This window comes from Galeopterus variegatus, unplaced genomic scaffold, assembly GCF_000696425.1.
Source record: "Galeopterus variegatus unplaced genomic scaffold, G_variegatus-3.0.2 Scaffold93, whole genome shotgun sequence".
NCBI lineage: Eukaryota > Metazoa > Chordata > Mammalia > Dermoptera > Cynocephalidae > Galeopterus > Galeopterus variegatus.
In genome coordinates, this window is record NW_007726204.1 from 1,116,880 (window position 1) to 1,135,788 (window position 18,909).

Below are 18,909 nucleotides of genomic sequence, written 5' to 3' on the forward strand. Positions count from 1 at the left end.
GCGTCTCCGCGTGCGCTTCACCCCGGCCGTGTGCGGCCTGCGCTGCGTCCATGGGCCCACCGGCTCCCGCTGTACCCCGACCTGCGCGCCCCGCAACGCCACCAGCGTGGACAGCGGCGCGCCCGGCGGGGCGGCCCCGGGGGGACCCGGCTTCCGCGCCTGTGAGTGCGGGGGGGGTGGTCCCGAGAGAGGGTTTCCAGTGGGGGAGGAGGTTCCCGCGGGATGGAGGAGATAGTCCCCCAGGGAGAGGGAACCCAGGTTCCGTGTGCAGTAGTGCTGGGGCATCCCCCGGGTATTTTAGGAAGGGGGCCTCAAATTCCTGGCTTTAGATGTTGTATCCCGAAGGTGCCGATTTTGCAAGCAATGAGGACTCTCAGGGACCTGTGGTGTCCAACGTGAGGAGCTTGGGGGCTGCTATTATGCCGTTGAGTCAATGTGGGGATCTCAGAATTGAGGGGTCTGGGAACTTTTGGGAAGAGGGCCAGAATTCTGAGACTCTTAGTAAGAAGTCCCCAGGGACCAAGGGAGTGTTTCAGGCCGCGTGGGGGAACGTCTCAGTTTCTGTGTCTTTGGGTGGGAGGGATTAGGAAAGTCCGATATCGGAGTGTCTGTGAGGAGCGGGATTGAGGAAAGTTGATCCGGAGAGCTAAGAAGGAAAGGGCCCAGAGAAGGGGAATGTCTCTGCAGGACCTGAGTTGCAAGGGTCCCACGTGCGAGAAAAATCGAGATAGGAGGCCTAGGGGAAGGGGCGCCCCCTGGGGGCGGAGGGGACAGGAGGAGTGTGCGCACCAGGCACTGCTAGAGATGGGGAGCCCTCGGGGGTTCAGGTAAGGTGGGAAAGGTGCGCCACCTGTTGTCCCAGGGTGCGGGGGGGTGGACAGGCTCTCCGGGGTCGGGGGCTTCCCTGCCCCCCACCCAGCAAGCCCTACGAAGTGGGGAGTGGGGGCCCCTGGCGCCGAAAACTCGCCCAGCCTGGCCCCCAGCCAGCCCAGCCCCGGCCGGCGTGAGCTCATCTCCCGCCTGAGCCCCCGCCCGCAGCCACTCCCTCTCTCCTCCCCTTCCTCCCTCCTTCCTTCACTCCCTCCCGGCCCAGCCCCAATGCGCCCGTGCCAGGCGCCGTGCCCGGGCGAGTGCCAAGCCCCTGGAGGTGCAAGAAGGGGCATGTGAAGGGGGGTTGACCTCGGCGGGACCCCGATGTCCTCAGCTCCCCATGGGGCATGGAGTTGGCCATGCTGGTCTAGCAGCCTGTCCCGCGTGTGGGTACCCTCAGGGAGCTGGGCTGGGGGCCTGCTTTCAGGCCAAGTGAAGACAGACAAATGCCCCTAGAGGCTGGGAAATGCCCCCAGACCTGGTTGGGTTCCCACCATCCGCATCAGAGTACCCTTCCCATCTTGGAATCTTGGTTCCTAGTTAAGCCTCTCCTAGGCCCTGCCGCTCAGTTAAGGACACCCCCACACACACACATTACAGCATCCTGACGTCCTGGCCTGATCTCATAACTAGGGGAGTCCAGACCCTCTGCCCTCAGACCCTAAGCCCCCTCCGCACCCCTGTCAACAGACTCCAGAGACAAGCTCCTCTGAGGAAGTTCTCCACCATTCTTCTAGGTAATCCTCCCAGACTGTGTCCCTTTACCGGAGAACTCTGTAGTTTTATCTCTCAACTACCTCTCCCCACGTCCAAGAGAAACCCCAGATTACAAGCCCTATACGGTGGTAACCCCCCTGCCCAGTTGAATTCTCCTCCTACAAAAGATTCCCATTTGTTTATATTTCCAACTGTGCCTACCCCAGTCCCATCAGAGATTCCTGAGTCTTGTCTCCCCAAATCCTGCTCTTCCAGCAGAACCACCTCCTCAGGAACTTCTGATACCATCTATCTTCAGAGAACCACAGAGTTGCTCTTGATCAGCTGATTCTCCCAAAAGGACTCCAGACACTTTGTTCCCCACAGGCAGCCATCAGTCAGAAGACTTGAGCACCTAATCCCTTAGCTGGGAGGGAAGGGGTGTCTACAGCATCTTGGGGTCACAGCCAGTTGAGGCTCTTATGTGCTGGGGACTTCCAGGTATCCCACTTCTCCATCTAAATTCTGTTCTCAGCATCCTCAAACTGGCCATCCCATAGAAGGCACTAGAGTCCTGTATTCTAGATAACTCTCCTCAAAAGGACTTGAGGGACTCTGTTGAAAGGGTGCCTGAGTTTCCTCTGAGCTAGGCTGCCTCGTCATTGCAGAAACCTTGAACTGTCTTTGAAACCCAGAGAACTCCCCTCCAGCAGATTTTATCTCAGGACTCCAGCTCCCTTACCCTTCTAAATTGAGGTGGCTTTCCCTGTGCTTTCCTTCTACAGTTGTGGCTCAGAATCCCACACACGCCTCCGTGGACGGCCCGGCCGCCTGCCCCCTCCTTCCCCTCTGCACAGCTGTCTCCAGCTGTTCTCGGCAGCCCCGGGGGAGGTGCCTCTCAGGACACGTCCAGCCTCCTTTGGCTCGGAGGTCCCGGGGCTCCCCAAGGGTTCGGAATGCGGAGCCGCCCTGCCCCCGCCGCACCCCTCTCTTTGTTTACCCCGCCGCACAGCTGGCAGTGCCCCGCCCAGAGGTGGCCTGGGGCCTAGCGAGGGCGCGCAGAGGAGAGAGAAGGCGCGTTCCCGCTCGAGGCCCCGCCCGGGCGCTAACAGAGGAGGGGAGACAGAGCTAGAACTCTGGAGCTCGAGTCAGAGGGGAGGTGGGCGGGGCTAGATCGCCGGGAGGCGGAGTGGGAGGGGTGTGAGTGAGTGAGTCAGGACAATATAGAGTGAGGGAAGGAAGGTGGGCAGGGCTAAAGGTGGCAGGTTTGACGCCTTGATAGGCGGAGTTTAGAATCCCGCGGGTAGAAGGTGATGTGGGCAGGGCTAGAGGGGGACGCATGGCCAGTGGGCGGCGCTAGAACGTCGCAGACCGGGCCAGAAGGAGTGTGGGCGGGCGTAGAATGCTGAGACAGAGTGGGGAGGGGGCAGTTGTGCCAAAGAGTGGCTAAAATGTGGTTTGAGCCAATGGAAGAGACTAACGCTGGGTCGAAGAGGTTGGAACAGCAAAGGACCCAGCCTGACGACGGAATGGGAGGAGCTAAATGCTAAGGGATAGCTAGGGTGGGCGGGGCTGAGGCAATGGGCGGGGAAAGCGCTGTCTGGGCGGGGCCGGAACGCCGTGGACTCAGCCGGAAAGTGGTATCAGCAGGACCCGAGTAGTGGAGTGGGGGCAAGTAAATGAAGAGCCAGAGGGCGTGGCAAGCCGGCTAGTGGGCGGGGCTATGCCATAGAGGGCTGAACGACTGGACCCTGCCAGTGCAGATGGCCAGAGGTGGGGCGGGGCCACAAGACACCTAAGAGCGGAGCGATTTAGAAATGAGTGATTTCTTGAGGGCGTAGTTATAACGCTGGAGACTGAGCTAGCTTGGGTGAGCTGGCCTCAGTGGTACCTGCTAGGAGTGGTGCCTGGCGCTGAGGTCCTCATTCTCCCCCCAGACCTGTGTCCCTTGATCTGTCACAACGGCGGTGTGTGCGTGAAGCCTGACCGCTGCCTCTGTCCCCCGGACTTCGCTGGCAAGTTCTGCCAGTTGCACTCCTCGGGTGCCCGACCCCCGGCCCCGGCCATGCCGGGCCTCACCCGCTCCGTGTACACTATGCCACTGGCCAACCACCGGGACGACGTGCACGGTGAGGACAGTGTGGCCAGAGTCCCTCCAACCCTTCCGTCAACCATCTCACCGGTCCTCTGACCCCCAGCTTTCCCGTCTTCCCAAGTACCCTTCCCCAAATCGCCCTTCCCCCATTTTTAGTCCCTGTCCGTAAGAGCCCTTGTAGACCTCCCCTTGCCCGGCCATGCCTTCCGCCAGGCGTGGCGTCTATGGTGAGCGTCCACGTGGAGCACCCGCAGGAAGCGTCGGTGGTAGTGCACCAGGTGGAGCGTGTGTCCGGCCCTTGGGAGGAGGCGGACGCCGAGGCAGTGGCACGGGCCGAGGCAGTGGCGCGGGCGGAGGCGGCGGCGCCCTACACCGTGTTGGCACAGAGCGCGCCGCGCGAGGACGGCTATTCGGATGCCTCGGGCTTCGGTTACTGCTTTCGGGAGCTGCGTGGAGGCGAAGTGAGAGGAGGCTGTTGGGGAGGGGCCCGGAGCCTGCCTCCACGCGGGGGCGCGCTCACCCAACACTTCCCCACAGTGTGCGTCCCCGCTGCCCGGGCTCCGGACGCAGGAGGTCTGCTGCCGAGGGGACGGATTGGCCTGGGGCGTTCACGACTGTCAGTCGTGCTCGGAGCACCTGGGTAAGCCCCAGGATGTCTCGGAGGTGCTTGGAGCTGGGGAGGGGTGAGAACCTCGCCGTTCCTCCTACTCCGCCTGTAGATAAGCCCCGGTGATAAGTTTTAGCCACGCCTGCTTCATTGTGGGAATCATCTCCAGTCTAGATCTATCTATACGGGTCTGGGACTATGCACTCCATTTTCTGACTTTGGCCACTGTTCTCACCCCGCCTTTGTGCCTTGGCCCCACCCATGCACTTTTGGAGCCTCCTAAGTTACCCACTACCAACCTAAGGCTGAGCTTGCATTCAAACCACACCCAACACTTTTTAGTCCCTCCCATCCCATATTCATCCCTACCGACCCCATTCTTTCTCTGCCTACCCGTCCTTGGCCCACCCCTCTCCTCTCTCCACAGGGAACTCTGACCGAGTGGGCGCCCCAGATGGACCTTGTCCAACAGGCTTCGAAAGGGTTAATGGATCCTGCGAAGGTGTGGCAGGGGTGGGTGGGGCTTGGCTCTAGAGCGGGGCTGGCAGGAATCAAGTCCCTGACTCCACTGTGACCTCCCCACCCCTCGCAGATGTGGATGAGTGCGCGACAGGCGGGCGCTGCCAACACGGGGAGTGTGCGAACACGCGTGGCGGGTACATCTGTGTGTGCCCGGACGGCTTCCTCCTCGACTCATCCCGCAGCAGCTGCATCTGTGAGCTACCAGGAGGGGGCTAGGCTGGGTCCCATGCCCGCCTTGCCCTCAGACCACATCCAGAGCATCCCCGGCTTTTTAATTCCCTCAGACCTCCCAGATCCTCTCAGATTCCCAAGTCCACCTCAGTTGGTCAGAACTTCTCAGATTCTCGTACACTCAGACTCCTTGGACCGTCTTCAGACCCTCTCTAAGAACGCAAAACGTTTGGATCAAAATCCCTTCAGACTCCCAGACTTTCTTAAGCTCCTCTTAGACCCCCAAATACTCATCCTCCTCGACCACTAGACTTTCTTTTTTTTAAAAGATGACTGGTAAAGGGATCTCAACCCTTGACTTGGTGTTATCAGCACCACACTCTCCTGAGTGAGCCACCGGCCGGCCCCCACTAGACTTTCTTTAGATGCTGAAATCCTTCTCAGGTTCTCTCATTCACCCCTCAGATTCCCCTCAGGCCCCAAACCTCTCAGACCTCCAGAGCTCCCGGCTTTCCTTTAGACCCTCTCAGCCATCTCCCAAATGCCCCTCACACCCACCAAACCCGCCCTGGGACCATTCCCCTACCTTCCAGGTCTCTCGGTTCCGCTGCATTCCGAACCCTGCCCTGAAGAATTTCTTCCCTCTCCCCCAGCCCAACACGTGATCTCGGAGGCGAAGGGGCCCTGCTTCCGTGTGCTCCGCGACGGTGGCTGTTCGCTGCCCATTCTGCGCAACATCACTAAACAGATCTGCTGCTGTAGCCGCGTGGGCAAGGCCTGGGGCCGGGGCTGCCAGCTCTGCCCACCCTTCGGCTCAGGTGAGCGCCTTCTGCCCCACCTAACCCCAGGCACGAAACGCACAAAGCTCACTCTGGGCCCTGCCCACTGACCCTGAGGATCACCGCCCTCGAATCAGGCTGGGCCCCAGCCTTGGCCACGTCCCCAGCCTCTGAGACACGCTAGCCTCAGAATGTACGCCGTCCAAGGCCCCACCCCCCACCCTTAGCCACACCCACCCGGGAGACACCCCCTGAATTCAGGCTGTATCTCCTGAGCATCAGTTCCAGCGCCTGAGATTTGCTGCCCGCCGAACCCTGTCCCCGAACTTTAGTCCAGTCACCAGCTCCTAAGACACTGCCTTCAGTTCAGGTTCCCCTAGGCCCCACACTAGACACGCCCCTCCCCGAGATACCTCCCTGGTATTGTAATTTCTGCCTAAAACTAAACCCCACAACCGAGCGGCTTCCTGGCCTCAAACAGTCCCTGTAGACCTCAAACCAGATCCGGTCCTCGACCTCTGTCCGTCACCATCCCACACGGGGAAAAATACCCTTGGCGGCATGTTTAGCCTTGAGATATCCTGTCCTTTGGCTAAGGCACCACCCCATCCCAGCATCCAACCCAAACCCCTTACATACACTCAGGCCAAGCCCTGACCCCAACTGAGGCAAGCCTCTAAACTAACCCCCTTTGTTTCTCATTCCCTCCTGCTCTCTTGCCCTCTTTCTACCCCTCTCCCTTTCCTGTTCCTAGAGGGTTTTCGGGAGATCTGCCCGGCTGGCCCTGGCTACCACTACTCAGCCTCTGACCTTCGCTACAACACCAGACCCCTGGGCCAGGAGCCACCCCGAGTATCCCTCAGCCAGCCACGAGCCCTGCCAGCCACCTCTCGGTCACCCACAGGTGAGCTGGCTCCATGAGGCGGGGGTGTCCTCTTCAAGGATCTTTCCAGAGGGAAAGAAAGAGAGGAGTGGGGATACTGAAATCCAGGTCTCCACTCACTCATACCCCTTCCTTACCAGGCTTTCTGCCAACCCATCGCCCAGAGCCCAGGCCCGAGGCCCGACCTGAGCACCGGCCTGGCCCTGAGTTTCCCTTGCCCAGCGTCCCTGCTTGGACTGGTCCTGAGATTCCTGAATCAGGTGCGGTAGAGAGAATTAAAGGAATCGATGCGGGTATTATAGGTGGGGATTTGGGGGAAGAGGCTCCAAGGTGAAGATTCTGGGATAGAACAAACAGCGATGTCATGGGTAGAGGCATTAAAGAACAGGTGGGAAGAGGTAAGGATGTGAAAGATTGGGTGGTGGTTAGATCCAGAGCTGCAGTTGGACTTGGGCTCCAATTCTCTCAGTTGAACTAATCGTTTAACTTGAGACTCAGTTTTCTCCTCTAAAATGGGAACCATTGTGAGGCTTCAACGAAAAGTCTCTGAAATTTCTGGCACATAGTAAGTGCTCAGTTAATGTTAGATAAATATTTTTCACGGAGGGCACTAAGAACGTATCTCATGCAGAAAGATGAAGAGCAAAATATTCAAAAGTGGGAAACTGGGGGTGGCATTATGGGGAGATTCAGTCAGAGGATCTGATGAGAACGTTCCATAGTAAGGGAGAGGGGTCCCCTTACCGACCCGATACAAAAAAAAGTATAAGGTAGAGGGGGATCAGAGGTAGAAGAATGGGTTCAGGGAGAGGACATCGATGCAGGGGTTTTAGGCATAGGCCATGAGGGGATTGTACTGTGATGAAAGGGATAGAGGATTCAGAGATGCGGGAACCCTAGCTGACTGGACCCCTAGGTCCTTCCTCGGGCGTGTGTCAGCGCAATCCCCAGGTCTGCGGTCCAGGACGCTGCATAACCCGCCCCAGTGGCTACACCTGCGTGTGCGACTCCGGTTTCCGGCTCAGCCCCCAGGGCACCCGCTGCATTGGTGAGCCGGGCGGAGGAGTGGACGTAGGCGGTTGGGGGGTGTTCCCGATCATCTTGTGACCAGCCCCTTCCGTGCTCTCAGACGTGGACGAATGTCGCCGCGTGCCCCCGCCCTGTGCTCCCGGGCGCTGCGAGAATGCACCAGGGAGCTTCCGCTGCGTGTGCGGCCCCGGCTTCCGAGCCGGCCCGCGGGCTGCGGAGTGCCTGGGTGAGAAACCCGCTTCACCCAGCTGCAGCCCCACCCTTCCCTGGGTCTCGCTCCTGCTCTTTCTCCAGAGCCGCTCCTGCCCTCCCAGGCTTCCCCACGCCGGTCCAGACCTACTACTCCCCGCTGCCCCGCCCCCGGAACCAGCTCTGGTCCTGGCCCTGCCGCTGCCTCGCCCCCACGCCCTGGCTGCCCTCCTCGATGGGCCCCGCCCCTTCCCTATCTTGGACTAGCCCCCTCCGGGCCCGACCCCTGTCCAACAACTGCTTCAACCAGTCTCCTGACCACGACCCTTTTGTTTTTTGGAGTCTGGCCGGCATGGGGATGCGAACCTGTGACTTTGGTGTTATAAGGCTGCGCTCTAACCAACCTGACCATAACCCTTGATTCCACCCTGCCACACCAGAGCCCGTCCCCAAACTGCCCCTTCCTTCTCTAGCCCTGCTTCTGCCTTCCCTTTGCTCGGTCCCCAGGGCTGCCCTTCCTGCCCTTGCCCTGTCCTCTCCAATTTGCCCCCTCTCACGGTCACCCTCCCCTCCTGTGTCCAGGCGGGGCCCCCAGCCCTTGTCCCGCCCTTCCCGCTCAAGCCCCACCTTCGCCTTAAGCCTCCCCACTCCAAGCCCCGCCTGCCGCCCCTGGCTCCCGCCCCAAGCTCGGCCCCGCCTCTGCCCTCCCTCTCTGTCCCACGTCCCCGCCCTTCGTCTCTCCGGGGGCTATCTGCCCCAGTCCCAGCCGCCCGGTTTGTGCCCACAGACGTGGACGAATGCCACCGCGTGCCGCCGCCGTGTGACCGCGGGCGCTGCGAGAACACGCCAGGCAGCTTCCTGTGCGTGTGCCCCGCCGGGTACCAGGCTGCGCCGCATGGAGCCAGCTGCCAGGGTGAGGGACTGGGAGGGGCGGAGGGGAAGGGGGTGCAGGGGGAAGGGTAGAGCGGCAGTGGAGAGGGATGGAGAGACTGAGCAAGGGGGCAAAGGGAGACTGATCGATGGGAGACAGAGGCCAGTTAATGAGAACCAGACGAGTGGCCTGATGACTAGAGAAAGTGACCTGGGGATGGAGAGGCCAAATGATGGGAAACAGAAAGGCTGAGTCATGGAGGACGGAGAAGCAGAGTGAGTGGGATGGAGATGTCAGTAACAGGGGAAGGGGGCAGAGTTATGGAGGCAGAGTGTGGGGGACAGAGGGGAAGAGTGACCCCAGGCCTTGCCCCATGCAGATGTGGACGAGTGCATCCAGAGCCCCGGCCTCTGTGGCCGAGGGGTTTGCGAGAACCTGCCCGGCTCTTTCCACTGTGTTTGCCCGGCTGGTTTCCGGGGCTCGGCGTGTGAAGAGGATGTGGATGAGTGTGCCCAGGAGCCACCACCCTGCGGGCCAGGTCGCTGTGACAACACGGCTGGTTCCTATCACTGTGCCTGCCCTGCTGGCTTCCGCTCCCGAGGGCCGGGGGCCCCCTGCCAAGGTGAGGGTGCTTAGTCTCACCCCACTCCACCGCCATTTGCCTTGGAGACTGTGAAGAGACATTTGTGAGGCACAGAGAGGAAGAGTGATGGGACTCAGTGATGGAGGACAGGGCAGAAGGGTGGGGTACTAGGGCCGGCCGTGGCTCCCGCGGGAGAGTGTGGTGCTGATAACACCAAGGCCGCAGGTTCGGATCCCATATAGGGATGGCCGGTTCGCTCACTGGCTGAGCGTGGTGCTGACAACACCAAGTCAAGGGTTAAGATCCCCTTACCGGTCATCTTTAAAAAAAAAAGAAGGGCGAGGTACTGAGAGTGGGGAGGGTCTGATTCCAGAGTCTTCTCCCCTTTCTCCAAAGTAAGACAGTGCTCCACATTCCTCTTCCCTTGCTGAGTGATACTCCTGTGCTTGTGGGAGCCTTGAAGAGGGGAAGGCAACATGGAGGAAGTGGTGCCTTAGCCTCACTCTGGCAGCTTGAGCGCCCATTAAATGGGGAAACAAGGAAGGGTTCATCCTCCTTGGTGAAGAAAGCAGCCTGGGCAAACTCCAGGAGGCTGGCTCAAGACTGGGATGTTGGGGTGGGTGGTGATGGCAATGGGGATGGGTCCAGGCCCCTTCCTCAGCCTGACTGGTCCGTTCTGCCCCAGATGTGGACGAGTGTGCCCGTAGCCCCACACCCTGCACATATGGCCGATGTGAGAACACGGAAGGCAGCTTCCAATGTGTCTGCCCCACGGGCTTCCAACCCAATGCTGCTGGCTCCGAGTGCGAGGGTGAGGCCGGGGAGGGAGGGAGTAGTGTGCATGGGTGAGGGGGGCATTGGGCCGCTCCTTCAAGGCCACCCTCTCCCCTGCCCCCCAGACGTGGATGAGTGTGAGAACCACCTGGCGTGTCCTGGGCAGGAGTGTGTAAACTCACCTGGCTCCTTCCAGTGCAGGGCCTGTCCTGCTGGCCACCACCTGCACCGTGGCAGATGCATTGGTGAGACCAGACCCTGGCTGTGACCTTGGACCTGCATTATGACCCCTGACCCAGATCCTGAACTGACCTATAACCTCCGACCAGGACTTCAATCCTCTCACCTGAACCACATCCCCCAGAGCCTGACTGTGACTCTGACTAGACTGCAGACTCCCGACCCAGACTGTCATCTTTGACCTGAACCACAACACTTGACTCTGCATGTGACTTCTGAGTCTATGACCCATGAATACTCAACTTGACTGTGACACTTGACCCTAACCCCAACCCTTGCTGATAACCCCTGACCACAACCCTGATAGCAGTTGTGACCCTCCTGACTCTGACTGTTCCCTGGCCATAAATGTGACCTGTGACCCCTGAATTTGACTGTGACATTTGACCCTAATCATAACCCTTGACCATAACGCTGACCAAAACACTGTGTGTGACTCTTGATCCTGTCTCTTTCACTGCCCCGCCCCTTTTCAGAATCTCTTCTCTGGAATCTGATTGGGTTCATGATTCCTGACCCCGACCCCTGACTTGAGGCAGAATTCTAAACTCTTACTGTAACCGCCGACCCTAACCAGTCTCAGATTCCTGTCACTGACTCTGACCCGTGAATCAGCAGAATCCCATTGAATGATCCTGGCTTATAATACTTGACCCCTTATCCTAGTTAATTTCTGACCACTGTCCCAATCCAGAGTTCCTTCCTCTGACACCAGGATCTTGGCACAGGGAGTTCCCAGAAACCCACACCCACAGAACTCCCAATCATGGTCCTCAGAACCAGAAAACCTTGGTCTGCCCTACCCATCTCTGCCATGGGGCCCTCACCCCGTCTTCAACTCAAGACCCTTCACACCACCTTCCCCAGACCCCTCTGCTCCAAGGAGGTGCGTCGGGTGTGTCCCTAGATTGGACCCCTTCTGAAACCCCTGCTCCCACAGATGTGGACGAATGCAGTTCGGGCGCCCCCTGCGGTCCCCATGGCCACTGCACTAACACCGAAGGCTCCTTCCGCTGCAGCTGCGCGCCGGGCTACCGGGCGCCGTCCGGTCGGCCCGGTCCCTGCGCAGGTGGGCAGGGTGGGGACCAGGCGGAAAGCCTGAGGGTGGGACCTAGCCAGGAGGTGGAAGCCGGACTAAGGGGCTGTGGGTGGAGCTGGCCATGTGGGGTGTGGTTTGGGGGCTTTGTGGGCGGGGCTCAGGTCGGGTGGGGACGGGTCTGGTGACCCCGCAGCCCTGTCTCTCGCGTACCCTAGACGTCAACGAGTGCCTGGAGGGCGACTTTTGCTTCCCTCACGGAGAATGCCTCAACACCGACGGCTCCTTTGCCTGTACCTGTGCCCCCGGCTACCGGCCCGGACCCCGCGGAGCCTCTTGCCTCGGTCGGTACCTGGGCTGTGCTTGGACACGGATAGGGTGGGCTTATAGCAGGAAAAGGCGGGACAAGGGGAAGGGGGCGGAATGGGGAGTACGAATTTTTGGCCGGGGTCTTTTGGCATCGTGGGGGCGGAGTCTTAGGGCGGCCACCAAGCAGGGGCGGGTATGGGGAGGACAGGGAAACGACGGAGTCTGCAGAGTCGGAGAGTGACCGGAAAGGACTTACCCTAAACCCGTCGGGGAGCGGGACTTGCCGGGAAGGGAGGAGCCCACGGCAGATGGGGGAAGGCGTTGAAGGCCTCGGAGCCAGGAGGGGCGGGGAGAGGGCAGTGGAGGGGTGTGGCCTGGAAGGTTGAACGGAGGAGGAGGTGGGCCCGGCTTTCGGACACCCTGTCCCGTAGACGTGGACGAGTGCAGCGAGGAGGACCTTTGCCAGAGCGGCATCTGTACCAACACCGACGGCTCCTTCGAGTGTATCTGTCCCCCGGGGCACCGCGCCGGCCCAGACCTCACCTCCTGCCTCGGTGAGAGGCCATTCCCCGGCCTGACCCCTCCCCCTTTCTGATTCCCCGATTCCCGCATTTGCCTCCCACCTCTGCCTTTCCTCTGGGGCGTCCTCCCATCCCCTTTCCTGCTAACCCCGCTGCCCGCTTCTGACTCTCCTCTACCCTCCTTGACTCCCCCACCTGGCCTCCCTGCCTCCCCTGCTTCCCCCATCTGACTGCTCTGCTTCTCTCCTCAGACGTGGACGAATGTCGCGAGCGGGGCCCTGCCCTGTGCGGGTCTCAGCGCTGTGAAAACTCCCCCGGCTCCTACCGCTGTGTCCGGGACTGCGATCCTGGCTACCACGCGGGCCCCGAGGGCACCTGTGACGGTGAGACTACTTCTGTCCCCTCCCCCAGCTCCCAGGATAGGCTGCTGGAGTCTGCGCCATGCCTTACAGACTTGTGGGCAGGGAAGGGCCCCCAACCGAAACACCCTTTACCCGCTTTCATCGCATCTCCGTGGTGGAAATAAACCACCACTGTGGTCTTGTATTTTCTTGTGGAGGTAGGGGTGGGGTGGGGGGAGATACTCCTATCAGGGACCAGGCTAAGCCTAGCTTCCAGAAGCAGCTTAAGCCCCCTCTGCAGCTAGAGCCATACCCACATTTTAGGCTGTATCCCTAAAAAGATAACTCCTAACAGTGAGAACTATTAGGCCCCACCCCTTCCAGTTGGCCTATGGATTAAAAGTCCCTCTTCAGTCTCCTTCTCTTCCTAATACTGTAAATTTGGAGGAGCCCTCTCCTCATCCTCCATCACTAGTTCTACTTCCAGCTGTCCCTCCAGAGAGGCCCAACACTGGCTGCCCTGGGAACCATCCTTTCCCAATGTGAAATTCACCAAAGTTTCTCCAAAGGCTAATTCCTGTCCATTTAAATTCCATCTTCCCATTCTCCATACTCTGTCCTTTCCCATTTCTTGGACTTCTCCAGCTCTTCAGGACATATAGGCCCACCCCTTCCTGTCTCTGTTCAGCTCTCAGACCCACCCCTTGACTACTTTTCTCATTTTCCATGCCTTCCATGAATATGCCTTCTGGTGTATATATTGGGGGTGGAGTGGGTGGGTGTGGCTCAGCATTTTGTGGACCACATGAAGTAAAATGACCATAGGCTACCTTTGGCTCTCTAGGTGCTAAACCTCTGACTCATGGAAGCCTAGTTTCATGAGAGCTCATTCATTAATTCCACGAGAATTTATTAAGCACCTTCTGTGTGCCAGGCACTGAGGGTGCAACAGGAAATGAGTTAAACAAAAACTCTGCCCTCATAGAGCTAACATGGGGAGGTGGGGGAGGGAGGCAGACAACAAATATGTAAATACATTCAAGATTTATTCAACAAATAATTATTGGGCATCTACTACGTGTGAGGCACAGTTCTATGCCCTGGCGATGTAGTGAGGAACAAGGCAGACACAAATCCCTGCCATTGTGGAGTTTGGATTCTAGGGAGGCGATGATCAGCATACCAGTAAGTATATGTGCATATAATATAGTGTCAGGTTTAAGAAGGAAAACAAAGCAGGATAAGTGTTGAGATGAGAGGGCAGTGGGGGAAGGAGTGCTAGGAGGGCTTGACCTAGACACCTGAGTGAAGTGTGCGAGGGAGCCATGCTGGTAGCTGAGGGGAGAGTGTTCCTGGCAAAGAGATGTGCAAGTGCAAAGGCCCTGAGGTGGGACCATGTAGGGCTATTTGAGAAATGGCAATGAGGACTTATGAGTTATCAACACTTGATCTTTAGAAGCTCAGACTCCTAGAATACCAGATTCACAAAGACTTCTCAGTCATGGGACTGGAAGTGGCATTAGGAAACTGAACCCAGGTCTTTGACTCCCCTCCCCTCCATCCCCTCCTCTTTCCCCTGCAGATGTGGACGAATGCCAAGAATACGGCCCTGCGATTTGTGGAGCCCAGCACTGTGAGAACACCCCTGGCTCCTACCGCTGCACGCCAGCCTGTGACCCTGGCTATCAGCCTACACCAGGGGGTGGATGCCAGGGTGGGTGTCCATGGAGCACTGGGGGAGATGTGGAGGGGGTAGAAGGTCCAGAAATGGTCTGACTCTCTGGTGGTTGCAGATGTGGATGAATGCCGGAACCGGTCTTTCTGTGGTGCCCATGCTGTGTGCCAGAACCTGCCCGGTTCCTTCCAGTGCCTCTGTGACCAGGGCTACGAGGGGGCGCGGGACGGGCGTCACTGCGTGGGTACGGGGCTCCAGGGGATGGGTGGGACCAGGGAGGTGTGGGGAAGAGGTTGGTCAGGCCATTCTCCTCTTCACAGATCTGAACAAATATTAACTTCAGGATTGTGAAATTTAGACCTTGGAACGTAAGATCATCTCCATATTGGTCAGAACTGTTCTAGTGACAAGTGACAGGAACCTTACTCATTCAGGTTTTATTTTTGTTTGCATGCTTTAAAAAATGCATAAGGGCCAGCCCATGGCTCACTTGGGAGAGTGTGGTGCTGATGACACCAAGGCCATGGGCTCAGATCCCTATTTAGGGATGGCCATTTAGCTCACTTGGGAGAGCGTGGTGCTGACAACACCAAGTCAAGGGGTAAGATCCCCTTACCGGTCATCTTTAAAAAAAAAAACAATGCATAAAGTATGTAAAGCATGCTAATCTTAAGTGTACATAAACATTATTTTTTCCCAACATTTTATGCAGAAAATTTCTAAACATACAGCAAATTGAAAGAAATGTAGAATGTATACCTGCATACCTATGATCCAGACTGTATTATTATTTTATTATACTTGCTTCTTCACATATCTATTCATTACTCTATCTACTTTTTTGGATAGATTTAAAAGTAAATTGCAGGCATCAGTATACTTCTTAAACTTTTCAGTATACATATCGTTAACTGGAGTTCAATATGTGTTTACACTGTACCGGCCATCTGCCAGAAAAAAAACGTGTTTACAGATATTTTCATTTGAGGTTCAGCTTACATACAGTGAAGTGCATGAATCTTAATTATACATTCTCTAACTTTTCGCAAATGCAAACACAACAGGCTTTACTTCTTAAAATGGATATAAAACTGCAAGGTCCTGGGGTATATCTGAACTTCAGGCATAACTGGATCCAGGAATTTTAACAAGGCTATCTCTATCTCCTCCTCTCAGCTCTGCTTTCCTCTGCTGGGTTTATTTTCAGGCAAACTCTTTTCACAATAATAAAGATGGTTCTAACACCTCTAGCCTAACATCCTCAGCTTGGCAACCCTAGAGTTAAAGAAGGAGGCTCTTTTTCAATATTTCTAGCAAAAGTCCCAGGATTGGCTTTGACTGTCCCAGCATGGTCACTGCCTATATCTGAACAAAAGCAGTAATCTGTTTGGTTGCTCCTAGGGACTGGGCCCACCCCTTGGGGTAGATTTAGCCCTACTCAAAACAAATGGGTTGAAAATGGAAAAGCACAGGGTTTACAAAGAAAATTCAGGGTTTGTCACCAGAAGAAAAGTGGATGACAGGATCTGGGCCATTAAAAATGCCAATTATATTTGAAGCTCAGACTTTTGTACCTTTGGAATCACAGAAGTTTATAACCATTGACTCCCTCTCCCCTGTTGTCTCCTGCTCGCAGATGTGAATGAGTGTGAAACACTACAGGGTGTGTGTGGAGCTGCCCTGTGTGAAAATGTTGAAGGCTCCTTCCTCTGTGTCTGCCCCACTAGCCCTGAGGAATTTGACCCCATGACTGGACGCTGTATTCCTCCACGGACTTCTGCTGGTAAGGCTGATGTGTGTATTTAACTGAAGGCTGCTGGCCCCATAAGAAAATGATGTGGTTTAACCATTTCTGATGTGGACAGATGCCATCAGTTAAATGCCATATTTTAAACAACAAAAAACTTCAGAACATGCGTTAACATGGGTAGTGAAGGGCCAGGCTGTGGCACACTCGGGAGGGTGCGGCGCTGGGAGCGAGCGCTGGTAGCGCTCCCGCCGCGGGTTCGGATCCTATACAGGGGCGGCCGGTCTCAAAAAAAAAAAAAAAAAAAAAAAAAACATGGGTAGTGAGACTCTGTCAGGAGAACTTGATCCTGGCCCAGACTCTACCAGATTCTTTCATTCAACAAATGTTCACAGGGCATCCATGGTGTTCAGGCTCTATTCTGGGCACTGGGGACACAGTAGTGACCAAGAAAGATCACTCTCTCGAGTCAGCGCTGTGACTCACTCGGGAGAGTGTGGTGCTGATAACACCAAGGCCATGGGTTCGGATCCCATATAGGGATGGCCGGTTGGCTCACTGGGTGAGCGTGGTGCTGACAACAAGTCAAGGGTTAAGATCCCCTTACTGGTCATCTTTAAAAAAAAAAAAAAAGATCACTCTCTCTCCTCGAGAGGTTCACAATCTAATGAGGCAGACAGATATCACCAGATAGTGACAACCCAGAGACTTGAGAGGGAGGAAGCGTAGGCCAGAGGTAACAAGGCTGTGTCGGGGGAAACCTAGGGTGTTTTGGAGGAGCTGCCTGGCCCAGCCTGAGAAGAGGGTTAGGGAAGGCTTCCTTTAGGAAAAGTTGACTGAACTGAGAGCAGCAGGAAAAGTAGAAACGAGCCAGGTGAAGCGAGTGAGCAAGGGCAAAGGCCTGGCAGAGCAAGAGAGTATTTGGCATGTTTGAAGAACTGAAAGAAGTTCAACATGGTATGATTTGGAGAGCAAAGGAAGGGGTGGGGAGAGATGAGGCCAGAGAAGGAGACAGGAACCAGACTATACTGATTTACCATAATCAGGAGGTTGGACTTTTCCCGAGGGCACAGCGATGCCATGGAAGGGTGTGAACAGGAAAAGGATATATTCAGATTTTAAAACCTCCATCTGACTGCCATGTGAAGGTGATTGAAGAGGGTGACATTGGCGGGTGGAAGCCTAGGGAGCAGGCTGGGCCAGGGATCCAGACAGGAGAGGAAAGGCTAGACCAAGGCAGGGGCCATGGGAGGGAAGAAGAGGGACCATGTGGACAAGATGTGGGGCTGCCTGGGTGGGGAAGATGTGTTCAGGATAAGGCCTAGGTTTTGGGATGAAGACTCTGAGTCAGTTTGGGACACACTGGATGTGAGGACCCAGGGAGGCACACAGAGGCCAGGGAAATCCCCTCTCCGCCCACTCCAAACTGTAGCTGCAATGATGGGAAAGTGTGAGGGGGGGGGGCAAGAGATGCAGAAATGACAGTAGGTGAGAGTAGGTGAGAGAGAAAGAGAGATCATGATAGATGGGTGAAAGGTGGGGAGTCTGGTTCTGCCACTGAGGGCTGGTGCCCTCTGGGCTTCAGTTTCCCCGTCGATGACATTGGGAGCTGGGCTCAGCCTATCCTGGGCTAAAATCCCTTGCCTCCCCAGGCATGTTCCCAGGCTCACAGCCCCAGGCACCTGCCAGCCCTGGTCTGCCAGCCAGGCCACCTCCACCACCCCCGCCCCGCCGGCCCAGCACACCTAGGCAGGGCCCTGTGGGCAGTGGGCGCCGGGAGTGCTATTTTGACACAGCGGCCCCGGATGCATGTGACAACATCCTGGCACGGAATGTGACATGGCAGGAATGCTGCTGTACTGTGGGTGAGGGCTGGGGCAGTGGCTGCCGCATCCAGCAGTGCCCAAGCACTGAGACAGGTAGGCATGGTCTGATGGCTGGACACAGGGCAGTGGGTTTGGGTAGAAATAGGGGGATGTGGGACTGGGAAAGGGGACACATTTGGACACAGGGCTGTGGTGCTGGTACTGTCAGGGCAAGAGTGAGCTGCCAGCCAGGTGGGCATGTATGGGCATGAGGCTGAGGGGTGGGCACAAACAGGCAGGGGCCTGAGGACTTGGGCATGGGGCAAGAGTAAGCACTGGGATAGGTGGGTGCGAGTGGGTGCAGTGCCCAGGGCCAGGGCTGGGATTTGGGTGTCTGGGCTCAGCCTTGTCTCTATGTGCAGCCGAGTACCAGTCATTGTGCCCTCATGGCCGGGGCTACCTGGTGCCCAGTGGAGACCCGAGCCTCCGGAGAGGTAAGACCAGACTTCAGCTCCCACCCTCCCTCAGCCCCAGGCCCAGCTCTGTCTCTTTCTGTTTTCTTTGTCTCTCACCTCACCTGTTTTTCTGTATCTGTCTCCCCCACCCCACCCTGTCCTCTGTCTCTCTGTCTCCATCTTTTTCTTTTTCTGCTGCTGGGTCTCTATTGTATCTCTCTGTCTCTATCTTCTCTGGTCATAACCCCGCCCCACATCCTGACCCGCCCCCATCTCTCTCCACCCTTCCTGCAGATGTGGACGAATGCCAGCTGTTCCGAGACCAGGTGTGCAAGAACGGTGTGTGCGTGAACACAGCCCCTGGCTACTCGTGTTACTGCAGCAACGGTTACTACTACTATGCACAGCGGCTGGAGTGCGTTGGTATGAGCCCCACCTCCTCCACGCCCCCCAGACTTTCCAACTCCAGCCCCTCGCTGGAATGTGGCCAGCACCAGCGGGAAGTCCTTCCTGGAGTCTAGACTTCATCTCTCACGCTGTCAATGCGCTGGGGAGAGAAACGGGAAAGGGTGGGGGTTTGGGGGGCTGCCTCTTAACCAGCCGCTCCACGCCTCCCTAGATAATGACGAATGCGCCGACGAGGAGCCGGCTTGTGAGGGCGGCCGCTGCGTCAACACCGTGGGCTCTTATCACTGCACGTGCGAGCCCCCT

The 18,909-nt window shown here is 57.1% G+C and overlaps 1 protein-coding gene across 1 annotated transcript; it reads left to right on the forward strand.

The window, feature by feature from the left end:
* Nucleotides 1-3,553: 3,553 nt before the first annotated feature.
* Nucleotides 3,554-18,906, forward strand: LTBP4 (latent transforming growth factor beta binding protein 4; the record flags this gene model as incomplete). Its single annotated transcript, XM_008582658.1, has 24 exons — nucleotides 3,554-3,695; nucleotides 3,875-4,122; nucleotides 4,199-4,301; nucleotides 4,696-4,770; nucleotides 4,861-4,983; nucleotides 5,615-5,779; nucleotides 6,495-6,644; nucleotides 6,764-6,883; nucleotides 7,540-7,671; nucleotides 7,753-7,878; nucleotides 8,629-8,754; nucleotides 9,092-9,334; nucleotides 9,981-10,106; nucleotides 10,195-10,314; nucleotides 11,250-11,378; nucleotides 11,564-11,689; nucleotides 12,086-12,208; nucleotides 12,427-12,558; nucleotides 14,099-14,230; nucleotides 15,828-15,974; nucleotides 17,591-17,857; nucleotides 18,166-18,237; nucleotides 18,493-18,621; nucleotides 18,818-18,906. Coding segments are annotated over exons 1-24 (3,267 nt in total), but the record flags the coding sequence as incomplete, so codon positions are not given.
* Between the last annotated feature and the right edge of the window lie 3 nt (nucleotides 18,907-18,909).